Below are 20,310 nucleotides of genomic sequence, written 5' to 3' on the forward strand. Positions count from 1 at the left end.
GTTTTTTGGGTCTGGGGAGAGAATTTAGGGGGTATTGGGGGAAGCGCTAACGGGGCTCTAAGGGGCGCGGGGGATGATGGGAGTTGTAGGCGCGGGTATAACGGTGCTCTATGGGGCGCGGGGCATGATGGGAGATGGAGTCGCGGGTATAACGGTGCTCTATGGGGCGCTGGGCATGATGGGAGATGGAGTCGCGGGTATAACGGGGCTCTATGGGGCGCGGGGCATGATGGGAGATGGAGTCGCGGGTATAACGGGCTCTATGGGGCGCGGGGCATGATGGGAGATAGAGTCGCAGGTATAACGGGGCTCTGGGGTGCGGGAGATAATGGGAGATGGAGTCGCTGCTTTAAAGGGGCTAAGTGAGGCCGCGGGGCATCACGGGAAATGGGGGCATGGCCGTAAATGCGCGCAATGGGCGCCGCGGGGCATGATGGGAGCTGTAGTCCCGGAATTCTCTGTAACGGAGCGGTTGGGGGTCCTGGAGGGCAGGTGTGGGTCTACAGGGGCACCTGGGGGGATTCTGTGGGGTCGGAAAGCCCCTGGGGGCACCTGGGGAGCTCTGAGGGGTCTCCGTGGGGCTCAGGACGTGACGGGAATTGTCGGGCCGGAACTCGGCTCTGAGGGGGCTCTGTCGCCGCGGGGCATGACGGGAGCTGGACTCCTAGCTTTAACGGCGCTCCGTGCGTGCCGCGGTGCATGGTGGGATCTGTAGTCCCTTAGGTGGCGCTCGGAGGCCTCTGTGTTGTTTGGGGCATCTGGGCGTTCGAGGAGGCGTTCGGGCCTCCCGAATGGGCTCGGGGGGGCTCTCGGGGGTCCCGCAGGGTCTGGGGGGCTCCTGTGAGGCTCATGGTAGCGGATAGGGGAGCGCTGTGGAGCGCGGGGCCTGACGGGACTTGTAGTTAGGCCGCCATGGAGCCGCTGTGCATGATGGGGCTTGTAGGCTCAAAGTCGCTAAAATGGCGCCGACACCAGGCCCCGCCTCCAACTGCTGTTCCCGGGTGCTGATTGGTTGCAGACAGTGATGGGCGGGAGCCTCAGCCAATGGGAGGCGGCAGAGGCGGGACCAGCCCATTCAACCCCTCCAGTCCCTCCCAGTAAAGCCCAGTTCATCCCAGTCCAGGCTAGTTCCTCCCAGTACAGCCCCAGTGCCCCTCCAGTCCCTCCCAGTGCAGCCCAGTTTGCCCCTGTGCCTCCCAGTATCTCCCAGTTCTACCAGTGCCACTCCCAGTTCGTCCCAGTCCATCCCAGTTTATCCCAGTGCATCCCAGTGCCACTCCCAGTCTGTCCCAGTGCTCCCAGCATCCCCCAGTGTCACTCCCAGTTCATCCCAGTATCCCCCAGTTCATCCCAGTCCTTCCGCGGCCAAGCCTCTGCCCCGCCCCCATATTTGGCCACGCCCCTTCCATTGGTCACGCCCCCTCGTTCCGTGCCCCGCCCCCTCCCATTTCCAGTTCCCGCGGCTGCTCTGGGAAGGTGAGTGGAGCCCCAGTGACTCCCAGTTCATCCCAGTAACTCCCCAGTAACCCCCCCCAGTCCCTCCCAGTAACCCCCAGTGACTCCCCAGTCCCTCCCAGTAACTCCCAGTAACCCCCAGTGACTCCCCAGTCCCTCCCAGTTCATCCCAACAACCCCCCAGTAATCCCCCAGTGACTCCCAGTAACTCCCAGTAACCTCCCAGTAACCCCCCAGTCCATCCCAGTAACCCCCCAGTAACATCCCAGTAACCCCCCATCCATCCCAGTCTCTCCCAGTTTGCCCAGTTCTCTCCCAGTAGTCGCCAGTTGGTCCCAGTCCCCCCCGGCTCCCCCCAGTTTGTCCCAGTTTCCCCCAGTTCGTCCCAGTCCTGCCCTGCTCAGGAATCCCAGTGACTCACCCGTCCCCAGTCCCCTCCCAGTCCCTCCCAGTTTGTCCCAGTCCCCCCCCAGTTGCTCCCAGTTTGTCCCAGTTTGTCCCAGTTTGTCCCAGTCCCCTCCACCCCCCCAGGGATCAAAGGTGACGGAATGGAGTGGGAACAGCTCCGGGAACTGGTGATACTGGGAGGTACTGGTTTGGACTGGGAGGGACTGGGACGGACTGGGAGGGACTGGGGGGGACTGGGAGGGACTGGTTTGTACTGGGAGGGACTGGGAGGGAACTGGTTTATATTGGGAGGGACTGGGAGGGACTGGTTTGTATTGGGAGGGACTGGGAGGATTTCGGGGGTTACTGGGAGGAACTGGGCCCAGTCCCAGCCCAAACTGGTTTAACTGGTGTCCCCTCCCCCCCCAGTTCTGTCCCTGGCCAGAGGCGACACCCCCGGTGAGTGACTGGGACAAACTGGGGCAAACTGGGAGAGACAGGGACAAACTGGGACAAACTGGGAGTGACTGGGATGGAAAGCCTGAACTGGTTTATACTGGTCCATACTGGTTTCTACTGGTCCATGCTGGTCCATACTGGCTTATACTGGTTTATACTGGTCCGTGCTGGTCTCTCTGACCCCTCCCTTCCCCCCCAGATGCCTCCAGTCCCTTCCAGTTCGGTGAGTGCGGGAACTGGGAGAGACTGGGAGGGTCCCCAAATGTCCCCAAAGTGTCCCTAAGGTGTCACCAGGTACCCCCAGGTGTCCCCAGGTGTCCCCAAAGTGTCCTCAGGTACCCCCAGGGTGTCCCCAGGTGTCCCCAAAGTGTCCCCAGGTGTTCCCAAGGTGTCCCTAGGGTGTCCCCAAAGTGTCCCCAAGGTACCCCCAGGTGTCCCCAAGGTGTCCCCAGGGTGCCCCAGGGTGTCCCCAAGGTGTCCCCAGGTGTCCACAGGGTGTCCCCAGGTACTCCCAGGTGTCCCCAACATGTCCCCAAGGTACCCCCAGCTGTCCCAGTGTCCCTGTCCCTGTCCCAGACTGGTGTCACCTGCGCGTCGGTGGCCTCGCGGTGGCCGCAGTGCTGAGCGTGCTGGGGGTCGTCGTCCAGTGAGTGCCACCCCTGTCACCTGTGTCACCTCTGTGCCACCTGTATGTCACCTGTATGTCACCTGTGTCACCCGTGTGTCACCTGTGTCACCTGTGTGTCACCCGTGTGTCACCTCTGTGTCACCTGTGTGTCACCTGTGTGTCACCTGTGTCACCTCTGTGTCACCTGTGTGTCACCTGTGTCACCTGTGTGTCATCTGTGTGTCACCTGTGTCACCTCTGTGTCACCTCTGTGTCCCCTCAGGTGGGAAGTGCAAGTGCCGGAGCAAGGCCAGCTGAAACCCGGGGACATTTGGGGACATTCGGGGACAATTTGGGGTCATCGGGGGATTTGGGGATGTTGGTGGATGACATCGGGGACACTTTTTGGGGGATTTGGGGACGTTTTGGGGACCTTGGGGACACTGAGGGGGACTTGGGGTTGGGGGATTGGGGACATTTGGTGACATCGGGGACATTTGGGGGACACTTGGGGACAGTCTGGGGACACCTCAGTGTCCCCTCCCCTCCCCCGCAGGCACCGCCCCCCCCCCCCCCCCCGGAGCTGTCACCTCTGGCTGGGACAGGTGAGTGTCCCCTCCCCCCTGGGGACACCTTGGGGACACCGCGGGGACACTTTGGGGACACCGCGGGACGGTGCCACCCCCTGACCCCCCCTCTCTCCGCAGGAGCCTGAGCTGTCCCCAGGTGTCCCCAAATGTCCCCAACAGGTGACACCGGATGGGGGGGAGGGGTGGCATTGATTTCCCCGAAATGTCCCCAAATTTTCCCCAAAATGTCCCCAAGAAAGGCAATGAATAAAAATGGGTGAAAAAAAAAAGGATTTTGGTCACCGGGGGAGGGGACACGGGGACGGCGGGACAGCGGTGGCACTGGGAGGGGACACAAGGGCTTGGGGACATCGGGGCCATGGTGGTACCAGGAGGGGACGCTGAGGCCATGGTGGCCTTGGGGACATCGGGGCCATGGTGGCTTTGGGGACATCGGGGTGATGGTGGCTTTGGGGACATCAGGGTGATGGTGGCTTTGGGGACATCGGGGTGATGGTGGCACCAGGAGGGGACACTGAGGCAATGGTGGCCTTGGGGACGTTGGGTCAGTGGTGAACTTGGGGACACTGAGGCAATGGTGGCCTTGGGGATGTCGCGCGAGGGTGGCCTCAGGTCCCTGCTGGTGTCTGGTCAATGTCCCCGCGTCCCTCTGGTGCCCGAGCCCACGGCGACGTCCCCACGTCCCTGCAGCTGCACGAGGCCGTGGTGGCACCGCCGTCCTCACGGTGTCCCCACAGTGTCCCCACCTTGTCCCCACGGTGTCCCTTCACACCCCCATCTCCACAACATCAGGGTGGCCACCATGCCCACGTCCCACCAGATGCCACCACACGTCCCTCCAGATGCCACCACATGTTCCCCTCATGTCCCCTGATGTCCCCATCTCCACGGTGGACTGGTGGCCACCATCCTCGGCTGCCACCACGCGTCCCCTGATGTCCCCCAGCCTCAGGGACACGACGGCAGCTCCGGGCATCCCCCCGGCGGCGGGCGGCCACCGGGCGCGCCTGGCCGTCCCCTCAGGTGCCGACGTCCTCGGTGACGTGGGCGTAGATCTGGGTGGCCCCCTTGAAGCTGGAGGCCACCAGGAAGTGGCGGTGGCCGACGGCGACAGGGACGAAGGCGCGGGGGGTGGGCGCGGGCAGGTCCTGGGCGGGCTCCAGGCGGCCGCTGGCGCCCAGGCGGAAGACGCGGCTCGGGGCGAAGTCGTTGCCCAGCAGGACGTAGCGGTGGCCGGCCAGGAGCAGCGGCTGGAAGACCAGAGAGCCGCGGGCCGGCACCTGCTGCACCTCGCGGAACATGGAGCCCTCCCAGCGCATCACCTGGAGATGGCGCGGGGTGGGGGGTCAGTGGTGGGACCATGGGATGGGTTGGGTTGGGTGGGTTGGGTTTGGTTTGGTTGGGTTGGTTGGTTGGGTTGGTTTGGTTGGGTTGGTTGGGTGGGTTGGGATGGAGATGGCACCATTTGGTGGGTGGTGGCACCCTGGGGTGGGTGGTGGGACCATGGGATGGAGATGGCACCATGGGGTGGGTGGTGGGACCATGGGGTGGGTGGTGGCACCGTGGGTTGGGTTGGGTTCATGGATCAGTGATGGCACCATGGGATGGGTGGTGGGACAATGGGGTGGGTGGTAGCACAATGGGGTGGGTGGTGGCACCATGGGGTGGGTGGTGGCACCATGGGGTGGGTGGTGGGACCATGGGATGGAGATGGCACCATGGGGTGGGTGGTGGCACCATGGGGTGGGTTGGGTTGGGGCCCTCCCTGCACTTCACCTGCACTTCACCTGCACTTGGGGTCAGGGGTCAGGGGTCAGAGGTGGGGCCTCGTGGCCCTGATGGGCCCCCATGGCCATGGGGTGGCCATCATCACCCTGGTGGCCCCACCTGTGACCACTCATGGCCCCGATGCCCCCCCATGACCACATGGCCTTGATGGAACCCCATGGACCCATGACCCTGGTGACCCCCCATGACCCCATGACCTTGGGAACCTTCCATGACCACATGACCTTGATGGAACTCCATGACCCTGGTGACCCTCCATGACCCCATGGCCTTGATGGACCTTCATGACCACACAACCATGATGGAACCCAATGGACCCATGACCCTGCTGACCCCCTCATGACCACATGACCTTGATGGAACCCCATAACCCCATGACCCTAATGGACCCCCATAACCCCGTGAGCTTGATGGATCCCCATAACCACACGACCTTGATGGACCCCCATAACCCCATGGCCTTGATGGACCCCCATAACCCCATGACCCCGCTGCACCCCCAATCCCTGCTGACCCCCCATGACCTTGCCGGACCCCCACCCACCCCCCCACCCACCACGACCCCACCACCCCCCAAGCCCGCCGCCATCACCTTGGCGTCGCCCAGGAACCTGGTGAGGCACAGGAAGACGCTGCCCCGCAGGCGGAAGTGCTTGGCGGCGTAGGCGTCGGGCACGTGGGGGATGTCGGTGTGCGGCGCGAAGGCGTCGCCGCTCCAGCGGTAGACGAGCGGCCGGCGCGCGGCGCCACAGAGCACCAGGGCCGGCCGCCCGCCCAGCTCCAGGAACTCCAGGTGGGTGTCGCGCTGCCACGGCCGCAGCGCCTGGTGCGGGTAGAAGCCGCCCGAGGCCCAGCGGAACACGGTGCTGGTGCCGCCCTTGGAGCTGTCGGCCACCCCCAGGTAGAGGTGCCCGGCCAGGCGCGCGGCGGCCACGGCGTGGGGCCGGCGCAGGCGGCCGGCGCCCAGGGCCTGGTGGCGCACGAAGGCCGAGCCGGGGCCGCCCGAGCGCCGCCACACCCAGGAGCCGCCGCCCAGCTGGGCCACCACCAGCAGCAGGGTGTCACCCAGCGGGACCGGGTGGCAGGCCACCGGTGAGGAGCCTGGGGGGACGGAGGGGACGTCGGCGGGGACACGGGGGCAGCAGGGACACCGGGGACAGCAGGGACCTTGGGGACAGCGGGGACACTGGGGACAGCGGGGACACTGGGACAGCAGGGACCTTGGGGACAGCAGGGACCTTGGGGACAGCGGGGACACTGGGGAGAGCAGGGACCTTGGGGACAGCGGGGACACTGGGGACACCGGGGACCTTGGGGACATCGGAGATGCTGGGGACCTTTGGGACCTTGGTGGTTATTGGAGGCCTCGGGGACATTTGGGGACATTTGGGGACCTTTGGGGACCTTTGAGCACCTTGAGGACCTTGGGGACATCGGGGCAATTCCTTTGTTCTCCCCCAAGGTCATTTTGGGGACCCTCAGCCCATTTTTGGGGTCCCCGAGGCCATTTCTGGGGGGGTCACCCCAACTCTTGGTGTCCTCGGGTCCCTCTTGATGTTCCTCACCCAACTTTAACCATTCCCACCCCATTTTCCCCATTCCCACCCCGTTTTCCCCATTTGTCCCATTTTTTCGCAATTTTCTCCATTTTTTTCCATTTTCCCCATTCCCCCCCATTTCTCCCCCTTTTCCCCAATTTTCTTTTATTTTCACCATTTTTCTCCCGTTTTCCCCTCCATTTTACTCCATTTCCCCCCACCCCCCCTGTTTTTTCCCATTTCCCCCCATTTATTCACTATTTTCCCCCTTTTTCCCCATTTTACCCCGTTTCTCTCACTGTTGGTTATGGTGGGGGAACAGAACCTCCCCCCTATTTTTTTTCATCATTTTTCCCCCCATTTTTCCTCATTTTTGCCCCTTTCCCCCTCTTTTTCTTGTTTTTTTTTCACTGTTCTATCCCTTTTTCCCCATTTCCCTCTATTTTATCCCGTTTTCCACCATTTTAACCCCATTTCCCCCATCAATTCCCATTTTTCCCCATTTCCTCCTTCTTTTTCAACATTTTCTCCCCGTTTTTCTCCATTTCCTTCAATTTTCCCCAATTTTCCCCCCATTTCCTCCATTTTCTCATAATTCTTTCAATTTTTTCACCATTTTCCCATTTCCACCCTTTTTAACCATTTTTTTCAGTTTTTTCCATTCCCCCATTTTTCCCTATTTTTCCCCCATTTCCCTATTTCCCCCATTTTTTCCCCATATCCCCCCATTTTTTATTTTTTCCATTTTACCTGATTTCCCCCCTTTTCCACCATTTTAACCCCATTTCCCCCATCTACTCCCATTTTTTCACCATTTCCTCCTTCTTTTTCAACATTTTCTTCCCATTTTTCTCCATTTCCCCCCCATTTCTCCCATTTTCTCAGAGTTCTTTCAGTTTTACACCATTTTCCCATTTCCCCCCATTTTTTCCCCATTTCCCCATTTTCCCCCCATTTTTTCCCATTTCCCCCCATTTCTCTCGCTGTTCACGGTGGTGGGCACACAGAACCTCCCACCCCATTTTCCCCTCATTTCCCCCATTTTTCCTTCGTTTTTTTCCCATTTTCCCCCAATTTTTCCCACTTTTCCTCCCATTTTCACCAATTTATCCCCCATTTTCCCAATTTCCCCGTTTTTCCCCATTTCCCCCTTTTCTCTCACCGCTGACGACGCTGTGGGCTCAGAATCCCCCCCCCAAGCTGCTCCCACTCCCACCCCATTTTCCCCAATTTCCCCAAATTTTTGCCCCATTTTCCCTCATTTCCCCATTTTGCTCCATTTCCCTCATTTTTTCGCCATTTCCCCCAATTTTTTTGCCATTTCCTCCCATTTTTTTCCACAATTTTTCCCATTTTCCCCCGTTTTTCCCCCATTTCTCTTGCTGTTGAGGACGCTGTGGGCTTGGACACTCCCTCTGAGCTCCTCCCAGTCCCACCCCATTTTCCCCAATTTCCCCAAATTTTTCCCTATTTCCCCCCATTTTTACCCCATTTCCCCATTTTGCTCTAGTTCCCCCCAGTTTTTCGCCATTTCCCCCCATTTTTTCGCCATTTCCCCCCATTTTTTCCCCAATTTTTCCCATTTTTCCCCATTTTTCCCCCATTTCTCTCGCCGTTGATGATGCGCTGGGCTCAGAACCTCCCCCCAAGCTGTTCCCACTCCCCCCCATTTTCCCCATTTCTCCCCCATTTTTTCCTCATTTTTCCCCCATTTTTTTGCCATTTTCCCCTTTTTTCCCCGTTTTTCCCCCGTTTTCCCCCATTTTTCGCCCGTTTTACCCCATTTCTCTCGCTGTTGAGGACGCTGTGGGCTCAGAAGCTCCCCCCGAGCTGTCCCCACTCCCACCCCATTTTCCCCATTTCTCCCCCGTTTTTTCCCCATTTTCCCTCATTTTTTCGCCGTTTCCCCCCATTTTTTGGCCGTTTTCCCCCATTTTTTCCCGTTTCCCCCCATTTTTGCCCCGTTTCGCTCACCGTTGATGACGCGCTGGGCGCGGAAGCTGCCCCCCAGCTGGTCCCACTCCAGCAGGGCGCAGGCTCCGGCCGCCGGCTGCGCCAGGGCCACCCCAGGGTGCCCCCCGAGCGCGAAGGGCTCGGCCCCGAGCGAGGAGAACGGCAGCGCCTGGAACGGCCGCAGCTCTGGGGACACGGGGACAGTTGGGGATACCCCGGGGACAGCGTGGGGACATGGCTGGGGATCTGGGGACAGCTTGGGGACATCGCTGGGGACATGGGGACAGCCCGGGGACAGCTTGGGGACATGGCTGGGGATCTGGGGACAGCTTGGGGACATCCCTGGGGACATGGGGACAGCCCGGGGACAGCTTGGGGACAGCTTGCTGACATCTTGGGGACATGGCTGGGGACATAGGGAGAGTTGGGGACATCCCCAGGGACATTGGACAGCCCCAGGCCCTCCCAGTCCCATTCCCCCCCACAAAATCCCCCATCCCAGTCCCTGCCAGTATATCCCAGTATAAACCAGTACAAACCAGTCCCTGCCAGTATATCCCAGTTTCTCCAGTATATCCCAGTACAAACCAGTACAAGCCAGTCCCCTCCATGCCCCATTTTCACCCCCAAACCCCCCGGATTTTCTCCCCCCGGTCCCTCCCAGTTTGTCCCAGTCCATCCCAGTATACCCCAGTATATCCCAGTCCCATTTTCCCATCTAAAATTTCCAATTTTACCCCTGAAATTCCCATTTCTCACCCTAAAACCACCAGAGTTTTCCCCCCAGTCCCTCCCAGTATAACCCAGTATGTCCCAGTCCCTCCCAGTCCCATTTTCCCCCCCAAAATCCCCTGGATTTTCTCCCCCCAGTCCCCCCCAGTCCCTCCCAGTCCCTCCCAGTCCCTCCCAGTTCCCTCCCAGTCCCCCCCAGTCCCCCCAGTCCCTCCCAGTCCATCCCAGTTCCCTCCCAGTGCCTCCCAGTCCCTCCCAGTTCCCTCCCAGTCCCCCCCAGTCCCTCCCAGTCCCTCCCAGTTCCCTCCCACTTTTTCCCAGTTCCCTCCCAGTCCATTCCAGTCCATCCCAGTTCCCCCCAGCTCCCCCCAATCCCCTCCCAGTTCCCCCCCATCTTTTCCCAGTATATCCCAGTCCCTCCAAGTCCCCTCCCAGTTCCCTCCCAGTTTGTCCCAGTTCCCTCCCAGTTTTTCCCAGTTCCCTCCCAGTCCATTCCAGTCCATCCCAGTTCCCCCCAGTCCCCCCGGTCCCCTCCCAGTTCCCTCCCAGTCCCCCTCAGTCCAACCCAGTATATCCCAGTTTGTCCCAGTCCATCCCAGCTTGTCCCAGTTCCCTCCCACTTCCCCCCAGTCCCCCCCAATCTCTTCCCAGTTCCCCCCAGTCCCTCGCAGTCCCATTTTTAACCCCTAAAACCCCCTGGATTTTCTCCCCCCAGTGCCCCCCCTGTCCCTCCCAGTCCCTCCCAGTTCCCTCCCAGTTCCCTCCCAGTCCCTCCCAGTCCCTCCCAGTATAAACCAGTCACCGTGGCGCTGGCACTGGAGCTGCCGGGGCCCGAGCAGTGCCAGGGCGGTGCCGGCCAGCGCCGCGGGGCCGTGGCAGCGGGCGCCGCCCTCGGGGCCGGGGCCGGGCCGGGCGCGCAGCCAGCGCAGCAGCCAGCGCAGCGCGCAGTCACAGCGCAGCGGGTTCCCCCGCAGGTCCCTGCGCCGGGCACAGCGGGGGACAGCGGGGGACAGCGGGGGACAGCCACGTCGGGGTCACCGCGTTGGGAACACCGGGGGACAGCCACGTCGGGGTCACCGCGTTGGGGACAGCCACGTCGGGGTCACCGCGTTGGGGACAGCGGGGGACACCGGGGGACGGCCACGTTGGGGTCACCGTGTTGGGGACACCACAGGTTGGGGACACCATGTTGGGGACACCACAGGGAGACCGCATTGGGGACACCGGGGGATACCACAGGGACACCACAGGGACACCGCATTGGGGACACCGGGGGACATCACAGGGACATCACGCCAGGGACACCACAGGTGGGCACGTCGGGGACACCACGGGTCGACGACACCAAGGGTCGACACATCGGGGACACCGCATTGGGGACACCGCATTGGGGACATCGCAGGGACACCACGGGGACACCACGGGGACATCCCAGGTTGGCACGTTGGGGACGCCATGGGTCGGGGACATCCCAGGTTGGCACGTTGGGGACACCACGGGTCGGGGACATCCCAGGTTGGCACGTTGGGGACGCCACGGGTCGGCGCGTCGGGAGCACCGAGGGTCGCCGGGTGGCACGAAGGGGCAGCGAAGCGGGGAAAAAACGGCAGCAAAGTGAGAAAAATGGCAAAATGTGGCACCAAAGTGACAAAAGTGGCAACAAAATGACAAAAAATGGCACCAAGGTGAGAAAAGCGGCACCAAAGTGGCACTAAATGCCACCAGGTGTCACCAGGTTTCAGCAGAGTGGCAAAAAGTGGCAGCAAAATGAGAAAAATGGCAACAAAATGACCAAAAATGGCACCAAATGGCACCAGAGTGGCACCAAGTGACATCAAAGTGGCACCAAAGTGGCACCAAAGTGGCACCAGGGGTCACCAAAGTGGCAAAAATGGCACCAAATGGCACCAGAGTGGCACCAGAGTGGCACTAAAAGGACATCAAATGGCACCAAGTTGCACCAGAGTGGCACCAGGTGGCACCAAAGTTACAAAAATGGCACCAGAGTGGCACCAAGTGGCACCAAGTGACATCAAAGTGGCACTAAGTGGCACCAGGGGTCACCAAAGTGGCAAAAAATGGCACCAAATGGCACCAGAGTGGCAAAAATGGCACCAAATGGCACCAAAGTGGCACTAAAGGGACATCAAGTGGCACTAAGTGGTGCCAGGGGTCACCAGAGTGGCAAACGTGGCACCAAAGTGACAAAAAGTGGCACCAAAGTGGCATCAAATGGCACCAAGTGGCACCAAAGTGGCACTAGGTGGTCCCAAAGTGGCAAAAAGTGGCACAAAAGTGAGAAAAATGGCACCAAAGTGGCACTAAATGTCACCAGGTGTCACCAGAGTGGCAAAAAGTGGCAGCAAAGTGACAAAAATGGCACCAAAGTGACAAAAATGGCACCAAATGGCACTAGAGTGGCACTAAAGGGACATTGAGTGGCACCGGAGTGGCACTGAATGGCACCAAAGTGGCCCCAGGTGGCACTGGAGTGGCACTGAAGTGGCACTGAAGGGACATCGGGTGGCATCGAATGTCACCAAATGCCACCAGAGTGGCACAAAATGGCACCAAACGGCAGCAAAGTGACAAAAAGTGGCACCAAAGTGGCACCAACCCTCCCAACCCCCCAGTGTCCCCAAAGGTCATCAAACGTCCCCAATGTCCCCAACCCCCAAATGTCCCCAATGTTCCCAATGTCCCCAACCCCCCAATCCCCTCAATGTCCCCAAACGTCCCCAAATCCCCCAAATGTCCCCAATGTTCCCAATGTCCCCAAATCCCCCAAATGTCCCCAATGTCCCCAGTGTCCCCAACCCCCGAATGTCCCCAATGTCCTCAAATGTCCCCAAAATCCCCAACATCCCCGATGTCCCCAATGTCCCCAACCCCCCCAAATGTCCCCAATGTCCCAAATGTCCCCAACCCCCCCAAATGTCCCCAATGTCCCAAATGTCCCCAACCCCCCCAAATGTCCCCAACCCCCCCAATGTCCCCCAGTGTCCCCAATGTCCCCAACCCCCCCAGTGTCACCCACAGGTGGCCGAGGTTGGGCAGCTCCTGGAAGAGGCCGCGGGGCAGCGACTGCAGGAGGTTGTCGGCCAGACTCCTGCGGGGACAGCGGGGACATTGGGGACATCGGGGACATTTGGGGACATTGGGGACATTGGGGACATTTGGGGACATTGGGGACATCGGGGACATTGGGGACATCGGGGACATTGGGGACATTGGGGGGATTGAGGACACTGGGGACATTGGGGACATTTGGGGACTTTGGGGACATTGGGGACACTTGGGGACATTGGGGACATTGGGGGACACTTGGGGACACCTTGGGGACACTTGGGGACATTGGGGACATTGGGGACATTGGGGACATTTGGGGAATTGGGGACATTGGGGACATTTGGGGACATTTGGGGACACTTCGGGACACTCACAGGAACAGGAGCCCCCGGAGCCCCCGGAGAGCTGCAGGGGGGAGGGAGCGGAGCTGGGAGTCCTCCAGGAACCTGCCCAGTACGGACCAGTATGGACCAGTATGGACCAGTACGGACCAGTACGGACCAGTATGGACCAGTACAGACCAGTACGGACCAGTATGGACCAGTATGGACCAGTATGGACCAGTTACAGACCAGTACTGCCCAGTATGGACCAGTATGGACCAGTACGGACCAGTATGGACCAGTATGGACCAGTATAAACGAGTTACAGACCAGTATGGACCAGTACTGACCAGTACAGACCAGTACAGACCAGTACGGACCAGTATGGACCAGTACGGACCAGTACGGACCAGTACTGACCAGTACAGACCAGTACGGACCAGTATGGACCAGTACGGACCAGTACGGACCAGTACGGACCAGTACGGACCAGTATGGACCAGTATGGAGCAGTATGGACTGGTACAAACCAGTACAGACCAGTATAAACCAGTACAAACCAATATAACCAGTCCCTCCCAGTTTGTCCCGGTCCCTCCCAGTCCAAACCAGTCCAAACCAGTCCAAACCAGTCCAAACCAGTCCCTCCCAGTCCAAACCAGTCCCTCCCAGTCTAAACCATTCCAAACCAGTCCAAACCAGTCCAAACCAGTATCCCCAGTATCACTCAAAGGTACTCGAGTGCCCCCAGCCCCATTCCCCGTCCAAACCAGTATAAACCAGTACAAACCAGTATAACCGGTCCAAACCAGTCCAAACCAGTACAAACCAGTATAAACCAGTCCAAACCAGTCCCTCCCAGTATAAACCAGTCCAAACCAGTCCCTCCCAGTATAAACCAGTATAAACCAGTCCAAACCAGTCCCTCCCAGTATAAACCAGTCCAAACCAGTCCAAACTAGTCCAAACCAGTCGTTCCCAGTCGTTCCCAGTCGTTCCCAGTGCAAACCAGTATACCCAGTATCCCCAGTGTGACTCACAGGTACTCCAGCGCCCCCAGCCCCTCGAAGGCTCCGTCCCCGACGCTCCCCAGGCGCCCCGAGGCCACCAGGCTGGGGGAGAGGGGGACATTTTGGGGACATTGGGGACATTTGGGGACATTTGGGACATTTGGGGACATTTGGGACATTTTGGGGACATTTTGGGGACATTTGGGACATTTAGGACAATTTGGGACAATTGGGGACATTGGGGACATTTGGGAACATTTGGGGACATTTGGGGACATTTTGGGTCAATTTTGGGGACATTTGGGACAATTTTGGGGACAATTTGGGACATTTGGGGACAATTGGGGACAATTGGGACATTTGGGGACATTTTGGGACAATTGGGGACATTTGGGACAATTTGGGGACATTTGGGACATTTTGGGGACATTTGGGGACATTTGGGATATTTGGGGACATTTGGGGACAATTTTGGGACATTTGGGACAATTTGGGGACAATTTGGAACAATTGGGGCATTTGGGGACATTTTGGGGGGTTTGGGGACATTTTGGGAGGTTTTTGGGTCAATTTTGGGGACATTTGGGACAATTTTGGGGACAATTTGGGACATTTGGGGACATTTGGGGACATTTGGAGACAATTGGGGACAATTGGGACATTTGGGGACATTTGGGACATTTTGGGGACATTTTGGGACAATTTGGGGACATTTGGGACAATTTGGGGACAATTGGGAACAATTTGGGGACAATTGGGGCATTTGGGGACATTTTGGGAGGTTTTTGGGTCAATTTTGGGGACATTTGGGACAATTTTGGGGACATTTGGGGACATTTGGGGACATTTGGGACAATTTGGGGACACTTGGGACATTTTGGGGACATTTGGGATATTTGGTGACATTTGGGGACAATTTGGGGACATTTGGAACAATTTGGGGACAATTGGGGCATTTGGGGACATTTTGGGTGTTTGGGGACATTTTGGGAGGTTTTTGGGTCAATTTTGGGGACATTTGGGACAAATTTGGGGACAATTTGGGATATTTGGGGACATTTGGGGTCAATTCTGGGGCAAATTTGGGACAATTTTGGGACATTTTTGGGGACATCGGGGACAAATTTTGGGACATTTGGGGACATTTTTGGGAGATTTTCAGGTCCATTTTGGGGACAATTTGGGCCATTTTGGGGACATTGGGGACACATTTTGGGGACAATTTGGGGACATTTGAAACATTTGGGGGATTTGGGGGATATTTTGGGGGATTTTGGGATATTTTCGGATTTTTGGGATCTTTTGGGGGATTTTTCAGGGGGGATTTTGGGGTTTTTGGTTGTTTTGGGGGGGATTTTTTTGTGTTTTGGGGATCTGGGGGGTTTTTTGGGGTGTTTTGGGGACATTTTGGGGATTTGGGGATATTTTGGGGGATTTTGGGATCATTTGGGTCATTTTGAGTTGGTTTTGGGGGATTTGGGAGATTTTTGGGGTGATTTGGGGATATTTTGGCTGATTTTGGGCCATTTTGGGATATTTGGGGGATTTTGGGGGGTTTTGGGGATTTGGGGGTTTTTTCGTTGTTTTTAGGGGATTTTTTTGTGTTTCGAGGAATTTGGGGGGTTTGGGGGTGATTTTTTGGGGATATTTTGTAATATTTTGGGGGATTTGGGGATATTTTGGGTGATTTTGGGTGATTTTGGGACATTTTGGGATGTTTTTGGATATTTTAGAAAATTTTTGGGATGGTTTTGGGACATTTTGGTGATTTTTGGGACATTTTGGGAGATATTTTTGGGATATTTTTGGATATTTTTGGGATTAATTTTTTTTTGGGACATTTTGGGATGTTTTGGGGGGGATTTTGGGACATTTTGGGATGGTTTTGGGGTGAATTTTTTGGGATATTTTTGGAGTGATTTTGGGACATTTTGGGAGATATTTTTGGGATATTTTGGGATATTTTTGGGATGGTTTTTTTTGGGACATTTTGGGATGTTTTGGGGGCATTTTTGGGGCGTTTTTGGGGGATATTTTGGGATATTTTGGGATGTTTTGGGGGGGTTTTGGGGGCGTTTTTGGTGCGTTTTGGGGGTGTTTTGGGGGATATTTTGGGATATTTTTGGGGTGATTTTTTGGGCCATTTTGGGGTGATTTTGGGGTGTTTTGGGGCGGTTTTGGGCCATTTTGGGGATTTTGGGGACTCACAGCAGCGTCAGCGCCGGGAGGTGCCGGAAGCTCCCCTGGGGCAGCTCCTCGATGTCCCAGCGGAGCAGCGAGCTGGAAATGGGGGAAAAAACGGGAAAAACGGGGAAATTGGGGGGAAATGGGAAAAATTGGGGGAAAAACTGGGGAAATGGGAAAAATTGGGGGAAAAACTGGGGAAATGGGAAAATTGGGGGAAAAAACGGGAAAAAAACGGGGGGGGAAGTGGGAAAAATTGGGGCAAAAAAAAGGGAAAAATGGGAAAAATTGGGGGAAAAATGGGAAAAATTGGAAAAATTGGGAAAATTGGGAAAAATGGGAAAAGAACGTCAGAAAATGGGAAGAATTGGGGGGAAAACAGGAAAAAAATGGGAGAAGTTGGGGAAAAATGGGGGGGAAAACGGGAAAATGGGAAAAGTAGGGAAAAATTGGGAAAATTTGGGAAAAATTGGGAAAATTGGGAAAAAAAACGGGAAAAGAATGGGGAAAATGGGAAAAAATGGGGGGAAACTGGGGAAAATGGGACAAAATGGGAAAAAAATGTGAAAAATGGGAAAAACTGGGGGAATTTGGGATGAAAATTGGAAAATTGGGGAAATTTGAGTGGAATTTTTAGGAAATTTGTGGAAAATTTAGGGAAATTTGAAGGATTTTGGGGAAGATTTGGGCGGAAAATGGGAAAAGTGGGGGAATTTTGGGGATTTTGTGAGAATTTGGGGAAAAATTGGGGGAAATTTCTGGTGAAATTTGGGAAAATTGGGAGAATTTTGGGGGGAAATTGGGGGAATTTTGGGGAATTTGGGGAAATTTGGGGAAAATCGGGGAAATTTGGAGGGAAATGGGAAAATTGGGGATGAATTTCAGGGAAATTTGGGGAATTTGGGGGGAAATGGGAGAATTGGGGGAATTTGGAAAATTTCAGGGGAATTTTTGGGGGGTCCCAAATTTGGGGGATTTTGGGGTTTGGGGGGTCCCAAATTTGGGGGGATTTGGGGGATTTTGGGGGGATTTGGGGTCCCAATTTAGGAGCTCATGGGGTTTTCGGGTCCCAAATTTGGGGGATTCTGGGGGGTCCCAAATTTGCAGGATTTTGGCGGATTTGGGAGGTCCCGGGGGAGATTTTGGGGTTCCAAATTTGGGGGGTTTTGGGGGGGTCCTGGGGTGTTTGGAGACACAATTTTGGGGGGATTTAGGGATTTAGGGGGTCCCGGGAGGGATTTTGGGGGGTGCCAGGGTGGATTTTTGGGGTTTCAAATTTGGGGGATTTTGGGGTCCCAAATTGGGAGGATCCCGAGGGGATTTTGGGGGCTCCAGATTTGGGGGATTTTGGGTTTTGGGATCTCCCAAATTTGGGGGGATTTTGGGGGTTCCGGGGAGGATTTGGGGTACCAATTTGGGGGATTTTGGGGGGCCCCGCGCGGGATTTTGGTGCTCCAAATTTGGAAGATTTTGGGGGGTCCCTGGGGATTTTGGGGCTCACAAATTTGGGGGATTTTGGGAGATCCCGGGTCGGTTTTGGGCTCCCAAATTTGGAGGATTTTGGGGTATCCCGGGCTGGATTTTTGGGGGTCCCGGGGGGGATTTTGGGCTCCCAAAATTGGGAATTTTTGACCTCCCAAATTTGCCGGGACCGTTCCAAAGGAGGGAAAACGGGGGGGAGGGGGGGGGGGAGGGAAAGGAGCTCAAGGGAACCCCAAAATCTCTTTTGGGGGGGGGTCCCCGAATTGGGGGGGGGGGGGGTCGGGGCACTCACAGCGTGGCCAGGCCCGGGGGGAGCCCCCGGGGGACGCCCCCGGCCCCCCCCCGGCAGCGGGCGTTGGTTCGGTCGCAGTCGCAGCCCCCGGGACAGGCCACGCCCCCTTTGGGGACCCCCCCAAAAACCGGGACCCCCCCAAAAACCAACGGGACCCCCCCAAAAACAAACGGGACCCCCCCGGAAAGCATCAGGAGGGCCCCGAGAAGGAGCAGGGGAGGCATGGGGGGGGGGGGTCTCCAAAAAAGGGGGAAATTCCTAAATAAAGCCCCCAAAAAATTCCTAAGAATTCCCCCCCCCCAAAAAAAATCCCAAAAAAGCACAAACAATGAAAATAAATTCCCAGAAAAAGCACCGAAAAAATCCCGAAAATTCCCCCCAAAAATCCCAAAAAAGCACCAAAAAAACCCCCAAAAAATTTCAAAAAGCACAAGAAAATTCCCAGAAATTCCCCAAAAAAGGGAAAAATTCAAAAAAAAATCCACAGAAAAAGCACAAAAAAAATCCCAAAAAATCTGCCCCCAAAAAAATTCCAAAAAAGCACCAAAAAAATTGCCAAAATTTCCCCCAAAATCCCAAAAAAGAACCAAAAATCCCAAAACTTAAAAAAAATTCTCAAATATTCCCAAAAAAGCACAAAAAAATTCCCAAAAATTCAAAAAAAATTCAAAAAAAACCCCAAAAATTCCCCAAAAATCCCAAAAAAATCCTCCCAAAAATTGGTTTAAACCCCCCCAAAAAAACCAAAAATAATAAAACAAAAACAGTTTAGAAAACTCGAAAAAAATCCCCAAAATCCCACCAAAGTTCCCCAAAATTTTGTTTTAAATACCCAAAAAAAATCCAAAAAACGAAATCAAAATAAGCACAGAAGATCAACAAAAAAAAAAAAAACCCAAACAAATACGAAAAAATTCCCCAAAAATCCCAATAAAATCCCCCCAAATTTGGTTTAAAACCCCCCCAAAAAAACAAACAAAAAAAAAAAATTAAGAAAAAAATCCCCAAATAATCCAGATGAAATCCCCCAAAATTGGATTTAAATCCCCCCAAAATAACAAAAAAGATGAGAAAATCCAAAAAAAGAAATCCCCCAAAAATCCCCAAAATCCCGAAAAAAAACCCAAATCTATATAAATCCGCCCAAAAAAAACCCAAAAAATAAAAAATTCAGTTCAGAAAAAAATCCTTTAAAAATCCCACCAAAAAATCCCAATAAAGTCCCCCAAAATTTGGCTTAAATCTCACAAAACCCTCCAAAACTTTAAAAAAATCCCCCAAAAAACCACAAAAATCGCCAAGAAATAAATCTCAAAAACCTCCACAAAAATCCACAAAAAACGCTCCAAAATTCTTTTAAAAACGTGAAAATTTCCACCCAAAATACCCCAGAAAATTTTAAAAAATCTCCCCCAAAGATGCCCCAAAATCCTCTCGAGAATTCCTAAAACGATCCGGAAAATTCCCCCAAAATCCCCCGAATTTTATGCAAATCAAAAACTCAAAAAAAATCCCAAAAAACCTGAAAATTCCCCAAATTCCCAAACAAATCCCAAAATATTCAAATAAAAAACCGAAAAAAAACCCTCGAAAAACCCCAAAAGCCCCAAATAATCTCAAAATCCCAAAAATTCCCAAAAATCCACCCCAAAAACCCCAAAAAAACCCAAGAAAATCCCCCAAAATCCCAAAATCCGCCCCAAAATCCCGCCCGGAGCCGGCACCGCCTCAAAGCGGCCCCGAATTCCTCAAAAATTCCCAAAAAATTCTCCAAAAAATTTCCCAAAAATCCCAAAAAAACCCCAAAAATTCCCAAAATCTTCCAAAAATTCCCAAAAACTCCCAAAAAAACCCCCCAAAATCCGCCCTAAAATCCCGCCCAGAATCGGCCCCGCCCCAAAGCGGCCCCGAATTCCCCAACAATTCCCAAAAAATCCCAAAATTCCCCAAAAATTCCCCAAAATCCCAAAAATAGCCCCCAAAACCCCCGAAATCACCCCCAAAAAATCCCAAATCCGCCCTAAAATGGCCGAAATCGCCCCGAAAAATCCCCCAAAAAATCCCAAATTCCGCTCCCCCGCCCCCCCCCCCGCGCCCCTCCCGCTCCTCGCGCCCCGAAAGTGCCGAAAATTCCCCAAATTCGCCCCCAAAATTCCCGAATTCGCCCCAAAAACGGCCCCGAAATTCCCGCGAGTTCGGCTCCGGCGGCGCCGCGCGGGGGGGGCGGTGGGCGGGGCCATGCCCATATAAGGAGCGGATGCCCAAATACGGAGGGGCGGCCGCGGCGGGGAGGCCACGCCCACCGCCGGTACAAAGGCGCCGCTTGTCGGGACTGGGACAGAGCGGCTTTGTCACTGGTTTGGACTGGTTTGGACTGGTTTGTACTGGGAGGGACTGGGAGATACTGGGAGGGACTGGGACAGGGCAGCTTTGTACTGGTT

The 20,310-nt window shown here is 55.5% G+C and overlaps 2 protein-coding genes across 2 annotated transcripts; one reads left to right on the forward strand and one right to left on the reverse strand.

Annotated features, from left to right (window-relative positions):
* The first annotated feature begins 1,485 nt into the window (after window positions 1–1,485).
* Window positions 1,486–3,623, forward strand: LOC140681049 (phospholemman-like). Its single transcript, XM_072920224.1, has 6 exons — window positions 1,486–2,043; window positions 2,272–2,301; window positions 2,501–2,524; window positions 2,878–2,947; window positions 3,192–3,265; window positions 3,616–3,623. Exons 1-6 carry the CDS (start codon window positions 2,004–2,006, stop codon window positions 3,621–3,623), a joined length of 246 nt encoding a protein of 81 aa, XP_072776325.1. The 5' UTR covers window positions 1,486–2,003.
* A 128-nt stretch (window positions 3,624–3,751) lies between these two features.
* Window positions 3,752–18,093, reverse strand: LOC121468923 (leucine-rich repeat LGI family member 4-like). Its single transcript, XM_072920225.1, has 9 exons — window positions 17,870–18,093; window positions 16,120–16,191; window positions 13,942–14,013; window positions 12,953–13,024; window positions 12,547–12,618; window positions 10,312–10,487; window positions 8,799–8,963; window positions 5,879–6,387; window positions 3,752–4,820 (listed from the first exon to the last, which is right to left on the reverse strand). The coding sequence occupies exons 1-9, from the start codon at window positions 18,091–18,093 to the stop codon at window positions 4,518–4,520; spliced, it is 1,665 nt and encodes a 554-aa protein (XP_072776326.1). The 3' UTR covers window positions 3,752–4,517.
* Window positions 18,094–20,310: the final 2,217 nt, after the last annotated feature.

The sequence above is a fragment of the Taeniopygia guttata genome, chromosome 31 (genome assembly GCF_048771995.1).
Source record: "Taeniopygia guttata chromosome 31, bTaeGut7.mat, whole genome shotgun sequence".
NCBI lineage: Eukaryota > Metazoa > Chordata > Aves > Passeriformes > Estrildidae > Taeniopygia > Taeniopygia guttata.

Excerpts from the sequence above, each read along its gene's own strand:
- LOC121468923 (XM_072920225.1), bottom strand. The coding sequence starts at position 18,093 with ATGCCTCCCCTGCTCCTTCTCGGGGCCCTCCTGATGCTTTCCGGGGGG. Across the intron at positions 13,025-13,941 it reads CTGGGGGCGCTGGAGTACCT|GTTCCTGGAGGACTCCCAGC; the intron begins GTGAGTCACACT and ends CGTACTGGGCAG. Across the intron at positions 8,964-10,311 it reads GCTCCAGTGCCAGCGCCACG|AGCTGCGGCCGTTCCAGGCG; the intron begins GTGACTGGTTTA and ends CCGTGTCCCCAG.
- LOC140681049 (XM_072920224.1), top strand. The coding sequence starts at position 2,004 with ATGGAGTGGGAACAGCTCCGGGAACTGGTGATACTGGGAG. Across the intron at positions 2,044-2,271 it reads GGAACTGGTGATACTGGGAG|TTCTGTCCCTGGCCAGAGGC; the intron begins GTACTGGTTTGG and ends CTCCCCCCCCAG. Across the intron at positions 2,525-2,877 it reads CTCCAGTCCCTTCCAGTTCG|ACTGGTGTCACCTGCGCGTC; the intron begins GTGAGTGCGGGA and ends TCCCTGTCCCAG.